The following is a 20,282-nucleotide window of genomic DNA, read 5'->3' as shown; positions in this document are numbered from 1 at the left end:
GACATGCATGCGCAGGTCAATAGATGGATGTCCCCGATAGGCAGGTTCTCCGAAGTTCCGCTCTTGCTATCATTTCCTAGGCACATTGCCCTATGGCTAAGCAAAAAGGAAATCACACAAGAATGGTATCTATACTAGGTACATATACGATATTCCGCAATTAAGATAATCAGGTCAGATGCTAGAACGATATCTCTTCCTGGCCTATTGAACACCTAATGATCCCAGGCTCGTCAATCCTCCGCAACAACGAAATCAGCTTCCAATGATGCGACGGTACGGGGACATTCTATTAATGCCATGCTATGTATCGCGTCCAACCATGGTTTAAAATACCACCGCTCTGGGATTTGCTTGACAATCGAACACCATGTGTCCAAAATCCCCAAGGCTATGGGACAACGCTTTTGGAGACGGTCGATGTAACTCACTGGAATCTTCGATGGCCAAACGGTCAGACTTTTCCAGTTCGGTGGCATTGTAGACAGTGACCAGATCCAGTCGCGCAACGCAGAAATAGTCTCTTCGTATTGAGACACAACTTCGGTTGAAAGAGTACGGGACCCTGCCCATACAGCAAGTCGCCTTCGCAACGAATCAAGGCTTTCAATCGTGTCTTTCTTGACAAGGGTGAAAGCAGGGTTTGTATCCAGGACAGTGTCATCAATGCCGTCCGGGAGCCACTCTCCGAACGCAGGTTCTTGAAAGAGGCAATCCATTGCTGGCACAATCCCATGTGTGGACCGAAGAAGCAGCACGAAATCTGCTGGTCGCAATCTCTCGGTTTCAGACAGCCCTTCGTCACGATTCCCAGAGCAGATGAATGGAGCGCAGAGCGCAATTATAGCAGACAGAACTGCAAAGACGACTGTCTGCCACCCATTCTGTGGAGTGATGTCTGTGACGCACGATCTGAATAACTCAGAGCCGCTAATAGCATACCCGTAAGCCAGGTCGTCATACCCCGGGGTTTGTGTAGGTCCACCAACGAGGCACAGATTGATTGCGGAAACTGACATGACTGCTTGTCGTGCAAATTGGCAAGTATTGATGATTTCCTGGACTTGGGAGAGCCATACATCATGATCGATGCGTATACAGTCGAAAAACAGAGTGAGATACACGTTATTGAAGAAGTGGCTCAACAAGTAATCTCCTGCATCCAAACACAGAACCGGAGCCCTGGACACCGAAGAGGAACGGCTGAATACAGTCTTTCGAGCGAGCTGGACTTGCTCAAGTTCCTCATCGGAAAGCTCGGCGATGCTCCGTGGCACTCTGTTGAACTCGGCGCTGTAACTGCAATTTTCCATTCTTCGTCGACAGTTGGAGCATACGGGGCCCACAAAATTGCACTTTCACATCGAATTCCAAGTCAGCTGGTGTGCATTGGAAATCGCTATGATTGGAGGCGAGGCTCCTCAGAATACCTACCTTGACTTTCCGCTTCTTGCACTGGCGGCAGCCGTTGCGAGACTTGGAATGGTAGCTGACCATGGCGGTGTTTAGCCCGAGCCATATCGGGCGCTTGATCAAAACATGAACAAAGGAAGTTTGACCTGCAGGCACTTGGCAACATTATACCGTTTACGCGTTCTCAAGAGGTGGGAATAGCTTTCCCACCAGTCCCACATGCTCTGTCTACAGTATATTTCTCACAGGCCCACCGACTTCTGTGGCAAAGTTCGAGCCGTGGACTACTGGACGTGCTGGATACTGCCACGAATCTCAAAAAGGATTAGTGTGCGAGGCCCAGTTCAGCCTTCCCCGTGCCCCGTCCTTCAAGAGGTATGTCTTGGGCATACTGACGACAATGCTTTTTTAAATTCACCGCTACAATAAATTGTAATGTGCACAATTGCGAGCATGTAACGAAGAAATTAGTAAGTGCTTTACGCAAGAACGTTCGGCAGGGGGCAAACCGCTTCGTCCCTTCGACATATAAATTCTCCCTGTACCATTGCACCTGAACGGAGGTCTCTTCCTGCTCTCTACATTCGTTCCAACTGTTTCCCTCTCATCCATCATGATGAAATTCCTTACCCCTGTTCTGGCCGCACTGACAATAGGCAGCAAGATGTGCATTGCTTGTTCTCTCCATGAAGGGCCCACTGGTAATCTGCAGCCCTCGATCGACAAAGTCTTAGAGTATGTTCGCTCACAACATTCGGCATCAAATGTCACCACATCAATCAAGAATGTTCGAGTCTTTGATGGACATGATATGACCGAACCTCAGACAATGTTTATCGCCAATGGCAAAGTCACATCTCGTCTACCTCACGAGAAGGCGGATATGGAAGTCGACGGGACGGGGAAGTATTTGATTCCGGGACTCATCGACAGCCATATTCATATCGACACGGTGGACACCCTTGAACTTCTCTCGTCATATGGTGTAACCACTGGGATGAACATGGTGTGCAGAAATTACACGCTCTGCTCCGCTCTTGCAGAAGTTACTGGTCTTGCTCAGTACCTCACTGCAACCGCAGGAGCCACGATCGCTGGTACAGGCTCGCCCATTCTGGGATCAACGGACAACGCGATACATCCAGGCGATAATGTCACAAACTATGTTGATGACCAGTTCTTCTCAGGCTCACCAGCGATGTGGCTGAAAGTTGTTGCTCAACCAGGCGAAGACGGCCTCACCCAAGAGCAAATGAACGAACTGACTATGGCTGCACACAAACTCGGGTATTACTCAGTTACGCACGCCACGTACCTCGAGACATTTGCAAAGGCAGTGAAGTCCAAGACTGACATCTTACAACACATGTCGGGTGACAAGGCTTTGCCAAAATCTCTCATCCAGGAAATAATTAACAATAAGCAAATTGTCACGCCCACTATGGCTATCTTCCGCGTCGGAACCAACCAGCCTCTACTTCAGGAGATTCTTCGTCAGGGTGCCAACGGTACGGCAAATTTCACAACGGTCTCCGAAAACGTGAGAGCATTGTACCAGGCAGGTATTCCTTTGCTGGCGGGCACGGATTCCGCCGCGGTGCCGCAACTCAACATCAGCATGCCATATGGCCTTGCTTTGCACTGCGAGTTGCAATATCTTGTCGAGGCTGGGCTGACCACGTGCGAGGCGCTTCGTGCAGCAACCGTGGTTCCCGCCTCGACTCAGAGACTTTTCGGTAGAGGCAAGATTGCTCCAGGTTTTCGCGCGGACTTAATCTTGCTCAACTCGAATCCACTTTTCAATATTTCGAATACTCGGGACATCGTCAAGGTCTGGACAGCAGGAATCGAGTCAAAGCATGTGACCAGGAATCTCACTCAGCAATGTTCGGCTTTGAACATCGTCCCGCTTGCCTAGAGGACTGTTCAGCCCCTAGAAGAAGTCTTCGCGATGACCATTACTACTGGTTTTTCTTGCGTTCTCGAAGCCATTCGTCACTGACTGATCGAGAGATACACCTCCATCGAGCTAAGCCTTCATTCATTGTATATATGTCAGTGTCAGACCCCGGTCGTTGATCATCATAGCATGTGCCAAGATGTGGGACATGATGGTGACCTTGAATAGCAGCACGTTGCCTCAATGGATTACTCCGTATGACCTACTCTGTACTACTGCACAAATACGGAGCAGCATCCACCTTGACGAGTACTGATGATTTGTCGCTCTATCTCACTTGTATCCAAGTTTGTTGATTCCCCTCCTTTGCCTCGGTCTCCCAACCCTCCGGCTTTCTATCATTCTGCTATCGAGTGTCCCAAGTCATCATGATTCAGAGGCCAGTAGTATGTCATCGTCCTCACTCAGTGGGCTGCTCGTGCTTTCTCCTGACTGCTTATAATTTGATTATTCTTTTCATCTTGGTTTTATGGAGCTCTCATTCTCTTGCTCATTCAAATTGTCAAGCAAGCTGAGTGTTGCCTACTTATTGATCTGATTTCCACATGACACCATATTCTATATCCAATATCTCCTTGGTGGTTTTGGTGAACGCCAGTAACCTTCAAAAAGCTACGACTTCTAAACTCGTCACTCCTTACCGCAGAGATGCCGGCTGCATTATATTTTTGCAATATCGTTGACAGTCTTGCTACCAGACGGGGCTTCCTGTCTATTGCTTCCTGTCACAGGGCAACCACCTTCCATCTACCTTGACTGAGACGTGTCTGGCCCAACTATAAGAGATAACTTATCAATCGCCATGGGTAACATTGGCAAATCTAGCAGTGGTTGTAGCTTGTGCCGCAAGCGAAAGATCAAGGCAAGTAGCTCATTCCTGGCTCCTCCTTTTACTGACATGATCAGTGTGACGAGAGGAGGCCCGGATGCCGACGTTGTGCTCAAATACAGAAGCCATGTCCAGGTTATCGATATCAAGTCCAGTTGCAAGTCCGATCAAATCGTGCATCCTCAGACACAACATTGGTCGACTCAGGACAAGCTTCTAGCTCGACTTCATCACGAACATATGACAACCGTGAAGTATTATACGCCAGGCGCGAGTGGAAAGATGGTCACATCAAGGCAGAGGAAACAACTTCAGGACTGTATCTGCAGACATCGCGTAGTACGCGTACAATTTCACCACCACCACGTTATGACATCCAACATCAGTCGCTATGCTTCTTCCTCAATTTATTCTGTTTCCAAGCAGGGAGGCTCTATTCATTTCCCGTGCTTGATTTCTTGCCAGATTTGATCCAGAAATCGGATCCAGAGTCAGGCATCTATCAAGCAGCAACGGCTGTGTCACGGTTGGCATTGGCGGATCGGTATAGTGGCCACGACATCAGGCTTCAAACAGGGGGTGACTATGGTCGTGCTTTGAGCTTGACCAATGCCACGATCCGGAAAACTGCCGGTGACATTCGAGACGAGACTGTACTTGCGGTCTGGCTTCTCGGGCTCTATGAGGTCAGCTGTCCTAATTGACTTGGTGTGTGACTTACTGACAGCCCTGTAGCATATCAGTGTCCTTCTGTCGCATGGTAAGAGGAGAGATGACGTGAAGGATGCAGAGGAAGAATGGCAGTCGCACCTGTCTCATGTTCGAGGTGCAATGCATCTGTTGCATCTTCGCGGCATGTCACAATTTACGAACCCTCGTTCAGAAAAAATCTTTCGTATCTTCAAAGCTGCCATTGTAAGTTTTTCGCTGCCTCGGAATCACTTCCTATTGACAACATGTAAGCAAATGCGGCTATTTATCTTGACCCCTGTCAGGTACAAAGATTTTGATGAGTTGGAGATTGATATCTTCAAAGAGGAAAATGGTAAGAAACGCTGAGCTCAACGGTTGAGGTCGTAGATCCATATGTGTTTGCCTTAGTATTCGAGACCATGTTTCTAATTTTCCACAGAGTTCGTGCCTTCTGAAACTGCAAATAAATCCACGGCGTACTTTCATCGCGTTGCACGACTCATGGAGAAGATCAGAGCTTTCCTCTCCCAGCAGAACGCCAATCGACCCAACCAGACAGCCACCGGCGAAGAACTTCTGCATTATGGAGAGTCTCTCGACGAAGTCATGACCGGGTGGAGCAAGGACGAACCTGGCTGGGATATCATGCGGGTACGGTCCCGCACAGCAAGCACCATGTGGTCGTTATATCCTTCTCATGCGCAGTTCTATTTCTACAGCCCCTGGGTCTATCTCTACTGGATAAGATTTCTATCTGCCCGTGTCAAGCTATACGAAGGCTTGATTGAAGTGCAGACAATTTTGACTGCTCGAAAAATGCACGCTGAGAAGGTTAACCTGAAGATTTCGAAGTATCAACACATAATCCAGACGACAGCCTCCGAGCTGATAGGGCTCACTGCCTACGCCTTAGGAGATGTAACACATCTTGGGACCCTCAATTCCTCGGTCTCGGGACTAGATACGAGGAGTGGATTTCAAGAAGTCAATGCCGTTGCTGCAATGCAGCTCGTCATACCATTAAAGATGCTACAGCGTTCCGATTATCCAACAGCTGCGCAAAAGGGACGTGTAGATCTCGCCCTTGTTCACATTGGGGACGGCTTCAGGAGGCAACCCAGAACCATGGTTTAGTTGTGCGGCAGGTCATCTACCATCTGTACGAGCCCGAGGGAAGACCTGAACACTTAGCAAACATAAAATCATAGCCAGACAAGCACGCAGTTTTGGTGTTTTGGGAGGGACTGAGACTTCTGGTGCCGTCGAAGACCTTGTTTCGGTGGTAACCCCTATATCGAGCCATATGTGTTCTTCTGCTCCAACCTAGAATAGTACGGTGAAACTCATACCCTTAAGCATCATCCGTGCGTCATGTTTCTTTCTCCGCACTGCAATAACTTCGAGACAATGCGAATCGATCCCCATCCTCAAAGCGTCGCGCCTCATTGTTACCTCCTAACAGCGCCAACATGGCTTCGCTCCAGGGCTCTGGGATACCCAGAGTGAAGCTGGAATCAGTTCCAGATATGAATGTAAAATCAGAACCCATGGAGGACACGCCTTCGCCTTACGTCGACGAGGACGAGGAAATGTACGATGAAGACACCGGCGATCTGGACTTTTCACAGGCGCCGCAACAACTGTGGACTAGTCACATACCCAAGACGTTATGGGAGGCACTTTCAAAATTGCAGGACGAAGATGAGATAGAGATAGGTACGATACGGGTGGAAGGGCCTGAAACAAACCCCTCAAGAGTACGTGTGCAGCCTATGTCTTTACTAGTGCAATAGGCTGACGAGAGATACAGGTCAGTATGCTGCTGAATCCACTACCTCAACTCGCAAATGAGCCTAAAGAATACAACTTAAATCTGCCACCTCCGGAGAAAGTTCGAGTTCGACGACCTGGCCAAGCATTTGTTTTCTCAGAGAAAGACCTTCCAGGCTACAAACCACGAGCATTCGCGTGGGACGAGATTGACGAAGAAGGAAACCCGGGACAGGGAAGATCTTATTTATATGAAAGGCACAAGCGCGAACTGAAGAAGAAGGAGAACAAAGGTCGATTCGTACCATACTCACGAAGACCGATACCAAAGCAGACTTCTGTCACAGGAACTGTGGCCAGAGAGTTCGAGGCGGTCCCGGTAAAGAACGACGAATATTTCGTAATTGAGAACAAGAAGGCGGAACAGATGCTGAGGCCACCTGATCGAGATACCGCCGTTTTTGATCCAAGGAAAGATCCGTCGAAACACCACATACCACTCATGACGATGACTGACAGAGCGAATGCCCTGAAGGTGAGATACCCCTACACTTGCTACGCGTTGAATCCAGCTAACAGAAACAGAATGCGCAGGCTAGGAAACAAGCACAGAAGGACAATCGGGCCGCTCGTGTCGACAAGCACGTGCTTATTGATAAACTCCTCGATTTGTTCAAACAGCATCGTATTTGGGGTCTACGGGATCTCAAAGCGAAGGTCAATCAACCGGAAACTTACCTGAGGCAAACCCTGGACGAAATTGCTTTCATGTGGAAAGCAGGCGACTTCAACGGTAAATGGGAACTCAAGGACGAATACAAAAGCTCCGATCCGAGATTACAAAACCCAACGGGAGTGGTGGCTCCGAAAGCCGAGGATTCTGACATGGATAAATCCGGTCTGGACGATGACGATAGCGACGTCTTTGAAGATGTCAAGGACGTTGGAGATTTCTAGGGAACTTCTTCACAGAGTGAGTATAGGTCGGGCCCGCCGTTATACTGGGATCGGCTGTAGGGTGGGGTCTTGGAAAAGGCGAAAAAGCATAGATATGAACCAAAACCCTGACTACGATACGCAAGAGGTTTGGGCAAGGGATAGAGGGATACCCTGGAGGCCACATTGCTTCTCGAAGGAGATACAGGTCGGACTTGTGCATCTCTTGCAAGGCGAATATGGCGTTTCGAAGTGACATACTGGTTTTTGTCTCCAGGGAGGCTTGATGGGTATGAGAGACGTTACTTTGCATTGCTTTGGAGAACGCTGTCTATCTATGGAACTGGCAGCATTTGGTAGAGTAATTGGTATTCGTAGGATCAAAGATCAGTACACGATACCGGCCTAACGCTTTTGGTTCTACAGACGCTTTTTCCATTCAAGTAATAGTTGACGAGTAGCATTAGGGAGGCAACTCCTACCTAGTCAATGAGGTTCGCAAGGTACCTACAGGTAGACGAAGTATGTAGAAGTCAGGAGGCATCAGGGTACGGCGGAGCATATAGCGGTATCAATTCTTTCCAGGCACCGCGCCAAAAGTTACAGTTATGCCATATTCTGAACGTCGGACATACACAGGCAAGGATAGAATTGATTTGGGTAGCTGAATTACTCCCAAAATACGACAGCAGACCCAGTCGTGTGCGTTTATATTGCTCTTTCGACATCAGCCGGCCCAAGAAGGTTGTTTCCACACACCCAATGAGCCCGACGTCTCGACACCGCGCATTCGGCATGGACACTTTTATCCCTGATCTGACTGAGCTGATCTGATCTGGTCCTATCTGGTCTGACCTGATTTGTTCTTGTAATTATTTTGAAGCCCCCCGGTTCAATTTCAGAGTCTAGATGCACATGCACGTGCATCGACTGGTGGCATGACGACTAAGGAGGTTTACGCCGGGCAGCGCCGGTCCTACGGTGGCGCTCTCTGCACGGTCCGGTGGCAGGGACTGCTCCCGGGGTTGAAAGGGGAATGGCTCGGTGTCGAATGGGACGACCCTACGCGCGGCAAACACGACGGGCAACACGAACGCATCCGGTTGTTTGAATGTCTATCGTCGTCGCCGACGGCGGCCTCGTTCGTTCGATCGTCGAGAAGGCCGGATCCAGAACGAACTGTCCTCGAGGCAATCAAGTCCAAGTACGCGCCGCCGCCTAAGGCGTCCCCGTCGGCTCAGGGTTCTGGTTCTGGCTCTGGGGCCGACACGATTGCGATCTCCGGCAAAGTCGTGGAGGAAGTCGGGTTCGATCGAATTCAAGCGCAACTCTCTGTCCTCGCGGACCTGAAGATTGTGCTCGTCGATGAGCTTGCGGTGTCGGGGGTGGCGAGGCGCGGTGCGTCCAGAGACGAAATCAGAGCCGCGCAAGAGGACCTCGCGAGCACGTGTCCGAATATAATCGAGCTCGACATCGGGTGGAACGCCATCGAAACGTGGGCCGATGTGGGCGACATTGTTGCGCCACTGAAGAAACTAAAGATCCTCAAGGCCAGCGGGTTACGACTACGCACTTTCAAGTCTCAGACCCAGGGTTTTGTCGTTTCCGATGGAGCGGAGAAAGACAACGAAACCCCGTTTAGAAATATCGAAGAGTTGCATCTTGGGGAATGTCTCCTATCACCAGAGCAGATTGTTCAGATGCTCTCGCCGTCGCCGGCATTGTTCCCGAATCTCAAGACTTTGGTGCTCTCGTCGAACAACTTGCACTTTTTCAACAAGGGTGGAAGAACCACAGACGGGAGGTCGTCGTCGTCATCATCATCGTTGCCCGGTGTGACGACCATCGTGCTGGAAAACAATAAGTTTGAGGACCTGAGTTGGCTACCGAATCTAGTTGGATTATTTCCGAACCTGTCGTCGTTGTCTCTGCAGGGTAACTGTGTGTCGGATTTCAACCTGGACGGGCTACGCGGGTCGGACTCGATCAAATTTGAAGGTCTTGAGACGCTCAATCTGGCAAGAAACAAAATCCAAAGTTATGAGTTCATCGACGCCCTTCCAGGGTTATTCCCCAGCTTAACGAGCCTGAGGATCTCGAAAAACCCATTGTACGAGAGTGTAGGGCAAGGAGAGGAAGACCAAAGCCAAGATCTGGCACAGAGACAGCACTCTAGAATGGTGGACTCGACGAATTATTACCTCACGCTTGCGAGGGTGCCAGGACTGAAATCATTGAACTATACGACCATTACGGATCGAGACAGGGAAGAAGGAGAAATTTATTACCTGTCAGTAGCAGAAAAGGAGATCATTCCTCTTCTACGGACAAAAGACAATAAGACATCGTCACTTGCGGAAAATGTGGAACAAATGGCCCAAAAAGCCAGGAAGGCTTATCCTCTATACGCGAGCCTATGCGGAAAGTACGATCGTGAAGATGTCATGGCGCGGTTCGTGGATGAGACGACCCAAGCCGAGAAGCAACAAACAAGAAAAGACGGTGGCGCCACAAAAAAGGCATCAGTCGCAGCAGAACTGGACAATTATGCTCCTGGGACGTTGGGTTCTAGACTGGTCGATGCTCACTTTTATATTCCACCATCATCATCGTTGTTAAAAACCACGTATCAGAGACTCCTACCCACCACGGTCTCGGTTTACAGACTCAAAGCTTTGATTGCGAAACAATTCGACCTCCCGGCATTACAATTCAGACTAGTCTACGAATCTCACGAGTATGATCCGGTCGAACCGATTTCGAAGACCACTCGTCAGGATAATAGTCTGGCGGGGAAACAAAATTGGGACAGTTGGGGGGACTGGGACGTGGATGATGTGCGGAATGATCGGGAAAGGGGCAGCTACGATGAGACTGAGACCGAGGGAAACGAGGACGGCGTGAAGGAATCGTCCTCGTCTCCATCTTCTCCCTTCATCATCGTCCGTCAAGGTCAACAGTTCAAGAAACGTGAGACAGAGATCTTGGATGGCATGAGGTCCTGGGGAGATTTTCTGGATCTGACGGCGGCGGATGGGTCGAGGAGAAGAGACGTGAGGGTAAGAATTGAACCTCTGACAGATACGTTGAAGTAGAGCCAAAACATCCCATAACGCGAATACCACTGTACACGAAGACACGAAGACGCCAAAAAGAAGCACAAGAAAGGATCTTGCACAGTGACAAAGTAGTGGCTTAGCTCATTGGATATTCGCATTATTGTTACAAAAAGGGCGTGAGTGGGCCAGCTACGTGAGGTGTGCGTAGAGTAGGGTATTGAAACAAGAAGATCAATCTGCGTCGTAGCTAATGACAGCCAGATGATGAAGAAGAAACATTCATGCCCCGAAAGAAGACGTAGACACAAAAGCACGCCAGTAATGCGAGCTTGCCTGGCCCCCATCTCGGGAGAAAGCAAAGCATAACTCAACCAGTTCAAACATCGTCAAGCTTGACCTTTTCCTTTCGAAGATCCTGCACGGGGACGGCTCGAGTCGATTCAACGCCACTGCCAATTCGGTTGGCTCTGTCTTCTTCCTCGGCTGATAAATCGAATCTTCTCATGCGGTCGCCGATCCTGCTGTCAATGACAATGTCCTTTGTCCATATCTGTTCCGACTCGTCGCCGTCTTTCCGCGGCTTGCGAATGGATTTGTGCCAATACTTTTCTTCCGAATCAAGAAGGCTTTGCTGCTCCCAAGCTTGACTTGATGTACCAGTGGTGGTGGCAGCAGCGTCAAGTTCAGGTGCTCTTGTCGCCACTGGAACTGCATCAATGTCTTCGGCGGTGTTTGTTGATGACGAGGAAAACGGCGAGCTTTGCTGATACGGTCTGTAGTTGGCCAGCACGATGGCTGCCGTGTCGCGACCGATCTGATCGGCCAAATGTCGTCGGTTGAGGAAATTGTAGATCCGCTGAGGCGTCTTCAGGAAACCCAGCAGATGCTGTTGGTGGATGGGCTGGGACGGTTCAAAGGCGCTGGGTGTGTTTGGAGACGGAGAAGCTTGTGAATATTGATCGGTCGAGATGTATGCAAGAGGCGGTGATGGTTTCTTCTTCTCTTTCTCCTTCTCCTTCTCTTCCTCGACTTTCTTCTCGGATTCTGAGTTCTCGGCTGTGGTTGTGGATGGTGTTGACGAATCGTCGCTTGGAGCTCCGGTGGAAACATGAATGGGCGATAAATCTGGTTCTGCCTGTGGCGGAGGAACAGGTTCTTCGACAGGACCTAGCCAGCCTTCATGCAGACCTCTTATGTATTCCTTCCACGTATGTCGACCAAGGACCAGATCACCACGGGTCACAGGCTCGGGGATGACGCCCATCTTCTCTCGGATCAACCTAATGGCTGTCTCGGTGTCCATTTCTTCCTCTTCCTTCGCTGCAGGTCCCTTTTCGCCATTCTTCCGCCGTAGCCTCCTGATTTGCTCTGCCGTTCCGTAACGTACGTCGCCTTCCTTGCGTCCTTCAATCACATCGTAGTCCATGGCCGCGGCGACCAACACTGGCTTGACGTATTCCTTGAAGTACTGTCTGGACGGGCTGATTCCGTCTCCGGGTGGAGCGGACAGGAACACGGTCAATTTTCGAGGCATCTGATTGATGGGTAACGGCTCTTGAGCGATGTGAGCTACCAGGTCGCACCATTTTTTCTGCACCCTCTTCTTCTCCCGCTTGTCGTAGAGGACAGCTGCGGTCCAGCCTCCGGTTATGGTGAGAAAGATCATCCAGTTTCGTGACGGTAATCTGAATCGGAAATTAGGCATGCCTGTGCACGAGGTCAGTCAACCATTTCATGAATCGAGCCTGAGCCAACATTGATCGACTTACCCATCATGCGGAAGACCGGATTTTGCTTTGGCGGGGGTTTTGGCGCTTCATATTGACCGCCACCTGGGAGGTTGTCTGCTTTTGGAGGGTCGCTCATTGTTCTCTGAGCGCTACAAGGCGTAAAAAATTGGTGTAGCCTACGCTCGTTCTGTCGTCAATTTCACAGGCATATGGGCACATGCTCATGGATTTGGGTGCAGCTCGCCGAAAAATTGTAGGCCATGGTCGCTTAACCTTCCAAGAATTGACACCTGGGCCTAACTCGACGGGCACTGCGGGGGGTGCAACTCGGGTTAATTACCTATAGGTAGGCGTTGAGTCTACGGAGTACGAGTAGGGTAGATACGGTTAAGACATGAACGAGATGTTCAACCAGCGAGTAAACACAAGGCATTCATTCTCTACTCAGTAATCCAGATTGTTGCTTGTGAGGCTTCATACCAGACCAACTCTTCCGTTCATTAACATAGATATTGTGTCCATGCTTTGGTAATGTGTGCATTCAGTAGCATAGACCCTAACTAAATACTAAGCCAGTTGACCGCCAAAACTAGCCTTAGGCATCCTTACCTCAAAGTAACAAAGTACGGTCAGTGTGATCAAGCAGAAAGCGTATTTGATTGTGATTGTGCGTGCACACGACACACCATGATTTATTATTGGTATGTGCTTGTATTCCCCGAATTACCTGTAAAGGTGTGAATGAAAACGTGCGTATCCCTGCAATGTTACTCAGGTAGTAGTCTGAGAACCAATAGACGATGTACTGTGCCTGGGCTTGGTTTCAGGGAGTTGCTTTAAGCTCGATTGCACATACTTAGTGCCCGTGGCGGGTGGTGGCCTCCTTGGAAGCTAGATTCAACAGACCCGTAAGTGACCTGTTCTCTACACTTCCCCTGCGCACCCTTTTAACTCGACCCTGCGCCCTTTCTTCTCTGGACCAGCACACACGCCCCTTCCCATGCTCCTCTTAACATCTACTACTTCTCATCTGCAAGTTGCGGCATAGGATACTCTTCGCTTGTTGAGAGTGCTTGCACTGCACGCCGTCCTTGCCTTCAATTTCTTGTGACAACAAAGCGAGACACCGCTTGTTCACGATCTGAAATACCCCTGCACTAGCACGCGAAGCAACGAGAGACAGCTGGCTTCTCGCTATCCTACATTGTCTATTAGTCCAGACGATACTCGTTGCAAGTCCGATCGAACGCTTGCCGCAGCCAAAGTCTCAGAAGTTCATCATGGACCCCGATAACAACAATAATCGGCTGCGTTTGAACTTTCAGTTTGACAATCAGCAGAAATTCGACGCAGCCAATGCTCGCATGTATCCTACCACTCCTTCTACCTTTCCACAGCCGATATATGGTGGCCAACAGCAGGACTACCCTGGTGGTCTGTTGTCTCCCAACCCTGCGACGAACAATGGCTATTTCATGAACCAAGCCTTTCCCCCACCATCACAGCAGGCACAATATCAGCAGCAATACCAATACCAGACACAGGGTGGCCTACAATCTCCTCAACCGGCCTACCAAGCAAACTCCAGACCGTACATGGTCAACAATAACAATGATGGAACTAGCGGTCTGATCCAACAATTTTCGAACCAAGATCTGAGTGCAACGCCACGCAGCGCCAATGTCAATCTCAACCGAACCCCTTCCCCGGCGACCTCACGCCCGCGAACCGCTGGTGATGGCAGACAGGCACAGAACCCGTACCAGAATCACCTTGCACCCCCTATGCCTAGACCGTCGCCAAAGCCTGAAGAGGAAGAGCAGCCAAACCCACGCAAATACTCTGACAACATCATCAAGAGAGGGACAGCTGCAAAACAATTGGTGAACAGCTTCTTCCAGGAAAACATCGAACGAGCAAGAGACCGAAATAGTCGGGCCAAGGAGTTGGATGCTGTTCTCAAGAATCCTAGCATCTCTGACGCTGAGAAACAAAAGGAAATCAACACGCTAGCACAGAAAGAAGCACGATTCTTACGCTTTATTCGAACCAGAGAATCTCCCCAGAACTTCTCAACCATCAAGGTTATTGGAAAAGGTGCATTTGGAGAAGTCAGACTTGTGCAGCGCAAGACGGATGGCAAGATCTATGCTTTGAAGTCTTTGATAAAATCCGAGATGTTCAAGAAAGACCAACTAGCTCACGTTCGAGCCGAACGTGATATCCTGGCTGATTCAAAGGACAACCCGTGGTTGGTCAAGCTTCATGCTTCCTTCCAGGACTCGGCCTTCTTGTACATGCTGATGGAGTTTTTGCCTGGTGGCGATTTGATGACTATGCTGATCAAATACGAAATCTTTTCGGAAGACATCACCAGATTCTATATGGCTGAAATTGTCATGGCAATCGAGGCTGTCCACAAGCTTGGATTCCTGCATCGGTAAGTTGAAAGGCACGAAATTCTACAGTCCCAAACTAATTAACCTCATAGTGATATCAAACCCGACAATATCTTGTTGGATCGAGGTGGCCATATCAAGCTTACCGATTTCGGCCTCTCGACAGGCGGTCGAAAGCAGCACGAAAACTCATATTATCAAGCCCTCCTGAAGTCTAATGCAAATGACAAGTCAGGCAACCGAAACTCGATGGCACTCAACGAGCAGATTAATCTGACAGTCAGCAATCGTGGCTTGGTCAATACCTGGAGAAAATCTCGACGACATATGGCCTATTCTACTGTAGGCACTCCCGACTACATTGCACCAGAGATCTTCCTCGGTCAAGGCTATACCTACCTGTGTGATTGGTGGTCCGTCGGAGCGATCATGTTTGAGTGCCTTGTTGGCTGGCCTCCGTTCTGCGCGGAGGACACACATGACACCTACCGCAAGATTGTCAACTGGCGTGAATCTCTGTACTTTCCCGACGAACTTGTCTTGGGACGTGATGCTGAAGATATGATCCGAAGGTGAGCTAAATTCTGTTGTTCAATATACCCTGCTGACAATTATAGCTTTCTCTGTGACGCAAATGACCGGTTAGGAAAGGAAGGAGGCGCACATGATGGAGCCTCGCAGATCAAGAAACACCCGTTCTTCCGGGGTGTCGTCTGGGATCAGCTCAGAAAGATTCGAGCACCATTCGAGCCTAAGTTGTCTTCCAACATCGACGTCAGCTACTTCCCCATCGATGAGATTCCACAGGAGGACAATACGGCTATGCATCGCGCACATGCCAAGCAGGTCTTGCCCGAGCAAGATGCCGAGATGAGTCTGCCATTTATCGGATACACCTACAAAGCCTTCAACGCCTTCCAGAACTCGTAATGAACGGAGTGGATCTACCCTGATAGTATGGGCACTGTTGATGCACAGACGACTTCTATGGCCAACGACATGATGATGATTTGCATGTTTCAAAGAGAGAGTCAGGCACAAAAGCACCACAGCAGGAGTTCAGAGACAGCTAAAAAAAAGCTATGCCGTTCAAGTCGTGAAGGCTGGTCAAGGAGCAAGAGTATTTTGCTTGGGCTGTGAACAGATTTACAGGCTCGCTAATGGGTCGTGTTGGTCTATCAGAGATGCGCTATGGAAGTCTTTATTTTGATGCAATGATAATAAGCCACCAGTATCATGTTTTGACATGTTCACACCACCACCCCATGTGATTGTAAAGAACATCAACCCTGGAGACAAATGTCTAAAGGAATATCCGCTCCCGTTTGGGCCGCCGCTTTAACTGACGTCACTCCTTTATCCGCGATCTATTGAACATGCGATATCTTCCTCGATGAACATTCCTTGTTGTGATGATAAGCCATGTTTCGTACTTCTTCGTCAACTTCAAATCTCGCTATACTAAACTGGCTATATAGGACACGAAGAACTTGATTGAAAACGATGGACGTGAGTACACCTCGAACCATCTGTGTCGTATGATATCCGGATTACTGAGGCATGCCTCGCAAGAACAGGTTTTCTACGCATATACCTATGGAACAGCTGGCTGGTTGGGGATGCAAGCCGTTCTCTTGATTGTGATGCCCAAACTAGTTGTTGCAATGTTAGCCAGTGGTGTTGTACACGAAACGACAGGTAGGCTCATTCATCGCCAGAGGTCACTTGAACCAATGACATTGGGCTCACATAACAATATTCTAAGCAGACCTTGAGATTTACTTCAGCCGATCACTTGGGTTTGCTCTATTGTTGATCGCATTGATTGTCTTGTTCTTCACGGGCACAGTGCCACTGTCATCGAGCATCACCGAGCCGGTTAGTCTCGAGGACAACGACCCGAAAGCACCTTATGCTTTACCAATCCTACGGGTCACCATGTTCTTCCATGCGCTCAGCATGATTTACTGCTATCAACGATGGATGAACTACCGACAGACTGGATATCTGCTTGGGGCCATCGGGTACGCAGCAATGGCCAGCTTCGGGTTGTGGTGTGTTGTCTTTGGAACCTCGGCTGGCAGAGTATCGAAGCGGACGGGGGCAGACAAGCGCACGGCGGGGTTTCCATTCAAGAACTCGACTGCATATGACAAGAAGAAGGACCGAAAGATGGGTTGAGTGCCTGGGAGAGGAATGAATCTGTTCCGAGTATGAAATGAACAGTGATGGGTCCAAATGATGCTCCGTACATTGCTTACCTCGTTTTATCACGTGCTTGCACATCACGTGAACTTCCTTTCCATCCCATACTCTGTCCTTCTCGTACAAAATTCCAAATCTCACTCTCAGACTCGTTCGTCGCCGCTTTTGCTTTCTCAATAATTTCCTCCCCAGTTCCACCTCGCGATTGCGTCCTGCACGTCGCTGCGATAGTCAAAATCGGCAAGGGTTCTGTCCAGCCATGGATGCAGAGGCTTTGCGAAACTTTGCGGTGTCTGCGCAGCCCCTTCAATATCCTCCCTACAATGATTCGAATGCCCCGCGAACTGCTCAAGAGGTGGCTGCCGCAGCTGCGGGTTATGCTCCTGCCGACTCGATTGACCCCAATATCTCGGCCTACGATGTGAACGCGGAAGTGCAGAACGATGATCCTACATCCCAAACACAAGACCACCACGATCATGGCCATGACCAATCGATGTCACACCGAGTCCAAACACACAGTCCTCCCCAGACGCGTCATACTCGGGCGTCTCAAGATCTGACTACGGTATCATCAGAGAATAATCACGGTCCACAATCAATCGACTTTCAGGATCAAATCTATGCCCAACCATCCTCGCAAAATGAGTTTGTCTGGAAGAACTCTTCATCGGCCTTTCCCAATGGCACGCCACAAACCAGCGCCAGGCTGTCTGGAAAACAAGCCTCAGTGTATAGTACTCCACAAGGTCTGGTTCATGCGGACCCTTGGTCGACGCACTACCACGATCCAACACAACTAGAAACGCCCACTTCGAACCTCGACCAAGAACTCGATCCTGCGGTGGCCGCCAACCCCTTCAGCGACACATTCCCCTTGATTCCTCATCCCCCCGACCTCGAAGTCTGGCGCGAGAGACTCTTTAACATCACCGAGCCCCTGGTATTGTCGGAAGAAGAATACTTGACCTATTTTCCCCATGTGGACAACGTCTATTCACACCGCTCTACTCAGAAGTACAAAAGAAAGCCATTCGTAAGCCACTACTGGGATTGTCGTCTCAAGGGCAGACCTAGTGGTACCCCGAAGAGCACGGATCCCAACAAGAAGAAGCGTAAGCGACAGGCTCGCGAACGAGATCTTTGTGATGTCAAAATCAAGGTGACGGAATACTTTGGTACTGATCAGGCGCAAGAGATGGGCATGTCTGCCAACGACTTCAATAGTCTCAACGGTGCTAACAACATTCCGACCGACCCAGCTCTCACGGGAGACAACAGCCAGTTGACCATCGTGCTCGAGGATGGCGTCAATGGAAATGGCCCAACTAGTAATCCAGCCGACCCAAACTTCGGTCTGCTAGAGTTACCTCGACGCTTACCGAAAGGTCATCCTGGCGCCGATGGCAAACGTTGGTTCACCATCCAGCGTGTAAGAGGCAATCCAGGTGGAGGTGCGGTCAAAGACAAACGCGACAGTATTGGTGATGGTCTTGGCGAGGCCGTTGAAGAAGATGACTCTTCACTCCTCGACCCTAACCTCGATCTTGACCACAAACACACCCTGGAAGAAAGTGACAGAATCAAGAAAAATACTGTCCAGAGATGGATGTTGAAAGAGGAAAAGGAGAAGAAACGATTGAGCGTGAGTCTAGTCCTTTTCTGATCACCACGCAGCTCTCTTGTCGAACGAAGATTGACTCCTTACAATAGCGGTCACTAACTTTTGTTGTAGAAGATACCAACACCAACAGCAACAATCCAAACCTCGACCAGCAGTGACTCGAGCTCCCCAACTTTCCGCGCCAGTGGCATGGCATTCTTCACCGCTCGTGATCACTCGAGACCAGTGTCGTCTAAAATCACATTCTATGCCAACAGCTTTTGTCCATTCGCACAACGTGTATGGATAGCTCTGGAGATCAAGGGCATTTCCTATCAAATGGTAGAAGTCTTGCCTGCTCACATCGACTCATACCGTCCACCAGAACTGCTCGAGTCCAATCCTGAAGGACACATCCCTTGTATCCGCCATGGCAATTGGGCTGTTTGGGAAAGCGGTGTTATGATGGAATATTTGGAAGACTTGGCCATGGGTCACAGTCTCCTGCCGCTGGGTAATCCACAACTCCGGGCGCACTGCCGTCTTTGGACAGATCACATCAACCGCAAGATCCTACCAAGTTTTTACAGTCTCCTCCTGACGCCACCACCACAGAACCAAGGTTCCCCGGCCGATATGGATGGTGACACGGACATGAATGGCCAGGCACAAGCCATGGCAGCTGGAGCCGCACAGCACGAAATGCTCATGGCCACACTCCAGAGAAACATCACGGCACTAGTCAACGCATCCCATGTGACGGGACCGTTTTTCCTGGGCAACGAGATTGGTTTTGTTGACGTCATGTTCGCGCCTTGGATCATTCGCTTGTCCCGGGTGTTGAGTTATTATCGCAACTTCCCCCGTCCCGAGGTTGGCACACGCTGGCGGATGTGGGTCGACGCGATCGAACATGATGAGCGTGTGAAACGAACCGTCAGCGACGAGAACTCGTACCACGGCGTGTACAGAGGTGTCGGCGAGGACGGCTGGGACTCATTGATGTCCAGAGACGGGTCTGGTCCACGGAAGAACATGGTTGAGATTGCATTTGCGAAGCGTGTCGTCGCTCAGGAAGGGTTTGGATTGGGCGGTGACGTATGGGGCAAATTGAGAGAGGAGCATACAGTGCACTCGCATGGCCAGCAACAACGCGGATTGACCGTTGACCAAGGCGTTGCATAGTGTGATTTGCATGTCACATGTGATTCGTGGTGTGTCAATGTCAGTGTCAATCCTTGGAATGAAGGTCGAATCAAGGTTGAGAATCACGCTGTGGTATGATTGATCTCAGTGGGTGTGATTTGCCAACGTTGTGGCTACTGTATGGCTTTGTGGTTGCCCGAAAGAAAAGAGAAACACATTCGATGGACTTGGTGTTCTTCCCTCCCTTGCGCATGATCTTGTGGGGGCGGGCATGGGAAGCGAGAACAGGGAAAGAGGTTGAGCATTGTTTTTCTTGACATCGATGATGATTCGTACATATCCCCAGAACAGTTTGATACGATTGAGCTTGAACGCAGCAGGTTTGAGAAGTTAATAATGCCCAGGTAGTGGACGGTAACATTTGTACACAATTGAAAGTAGCTCCTACAGAGCACTATAGTCTACCTTGTTTACTTCTTTTGTCTCTTTTCGTTTTCTCGCGGGACTATTCCGTAAAAGAGTTATCCAACGTGCATATG

At 49.7% G+C, this 20,282-nt stretch overlaps 7 protein-coding genes across 7 annotated transcripts; 5 read left to right on the top strand and 2 right to left on the bottom strand.

Annotated features, from left to right (window-relative positions):
* Nucleotides 1-233: 233 nt before the first annotated feature.
* On the bottom strand, nucleotides 234-1,313 carry PV06_10081 (uncharacterized protein; the record flags this gene model as incomplete). The annotated part of the gene is made up of 1 exon (XM_016411582.1): nucleotides 234-1,313. The coding sequence occupies one exon, from the start codon at nucleotides 1,311-1,313 to the stop codon at nucleotides 234-236; it is 1,080 nt and encodes a 359-aa protein (XP_016258336.1).
* Nucleotides 1,314-6,305: 4,992 nt separating this feature from the next.
* PV06_10080 (uncharacterized protein) lies at nucleotides 6,306-8,011 on the top strand. The gene is made up of 3 exons (XM_016411581.1): nucleotides 6,306-6,652; nucleotides 6,706-7,200; nucleotides 7,251-8,011. Exons 1-3 carry the CDS (start codon nucleotides 6,365-6,367, stop codon nucleotides 7,620-7,622), a joined length of 1,155 nt encoding a protein of 384 aa, XP_016258335.1. The 5' UTR covers nucleotides 6,306-6,364; the 3' UTR covers nucleotides 7,623-8,011.
* Nucleotides 8,012-8,241: 230 nt separating this feature from the next.
* PV06_10079 (uncharacterized protein) lies at nucleotides 8,242-10,696 on the top strand (the record flags this gene model as incomplete). Its single annotated transcript, XM_016411580.1, has 1 exon — nucleotides 8,242-10,696. The coding sequence occupies exon 1, from the start codon at nucleotides 8,540-8,542 to the stop codon at nucleotides 10,694-10,696; it is 2,157 nt and encodes a 718-aa protein (XP_016258334.1). The 5' UTR covers nucleotides 8,242-8,539.
* A 104-nt stretch (nucleotides 10,697-10,800) lies between these two features.
* On the bottom strand, nucleotides 10,801-12,593 carry PV06_10078 (uncharacterized protein). Its single transcript, XM_016411579.1, has 2 exons — nucleotides 12,430-12,593; nucleotides 10,801-12,367 (listed from the first exon to the last, which is right to left on the bottom strand). Exons 1-2 carry the CDS (start codon nucleotides 12,524-12,526, stop codon nucleotides 11,037-11,039), a joined length of 1,428 nt encoding a protein of 475 aa, XP_016258333.1. The 5' UTR covers nucleotides 12,527-12,593; the 3' UTR covers nucleotides 10,801-11,036.
* A 748-nt stretch (nucleotides 12,594-13,341) lies between these two features.
* PV06_10077 (uncharacterized protein) lies at nucleotides 13,342-16,019 on the top strand. Its single transcript, XM_016411578.1, has 3 exons — nucleotides 13,342-14,830; nucleotides 14,882-15,361; nucleotides 15,407-16,019. The coding sequence occupies exons 1-3, from the start codon at nucleotides 13,671-13,673 to the stop codon at nucleotides 15,717-15,719; spliced, it is 1,953 nt and encodes a 650-aa protein (XP_016258332.1). The 5' UTR covers nucleotides 13,342-13,670; the 3' UTR covers nucleotides 15,720-16,019.
* Nucleotides 16,020-16,199: 180 nt separating this feature from the next.
* PV06_10076 (uncharacterized protein) lies at nucleotides 16,200-17,153 on the top strand. Its single transcript, XM_016411577.1, has 3 exons — nucleotides 16,200-16,298; nucleotides 16,362-16,487; nucleotides 16,558-17,153. The coding sequence occupies exons 2-3, from the start codon at nucleotides 16,409-16,411 to the stop codon at nucleotides 16,968-16,970; spliced, it is 492 nt and encodes a 163-aa protein (XP_016258331.1). The 5' UTR covers nucleotides 16,200-16,298; nucleotides 16,362-16,408; the 3' UTR covers nucleotides 16,971-17,153.
* Nucleotides 17,154-17,173: 20 nt separating this feature from the next.
* PV06_10075 (uncharacterized protein) lies at nucleotides 17,174-20,207 on the top strand. The gene is made up of 2 exons (XM_016411576.1): nucleotides 17,174-18,639; nucleotides 18,730-20,207. The coding sequence occupies exons 1-2, from the start codon at nucleotides 17,254-17,256 to the stop codon at nucleotides 19,780-19,782; spliced, it is 2,439 nt and encodes an 812-aa protein (XP_016258330.1). The 5' UTR covers nucleotides 17,174-17,253; the 3' UTR covers nucleotides 19,783-20,207.
* Nucleotides 20,208-20,282: the final 75 nt, after the last annotated feature.

The sequence above is a fragment of the Exophiala oligosperma genome (assembly GCF_000835515.1).
Source record: "Exophiala oligosperma strain CBS 72588 unplaced genomic scaffold supercont1.11, whole genome shotgun sequence".
Classification (NCBI taxonomy): domain Eukaryota; kingdom Fungi; phylum Ascomycota; class Eurotiomycetes; order Chaetothyriales; family Herpotrichiellaceae; genus Exophiala; species Exophiala oligosperma.
Note: the sequence above shows the minus strand (reverse complement) of the source record. Positions and strands in the feature narration are given on the sequence as shown.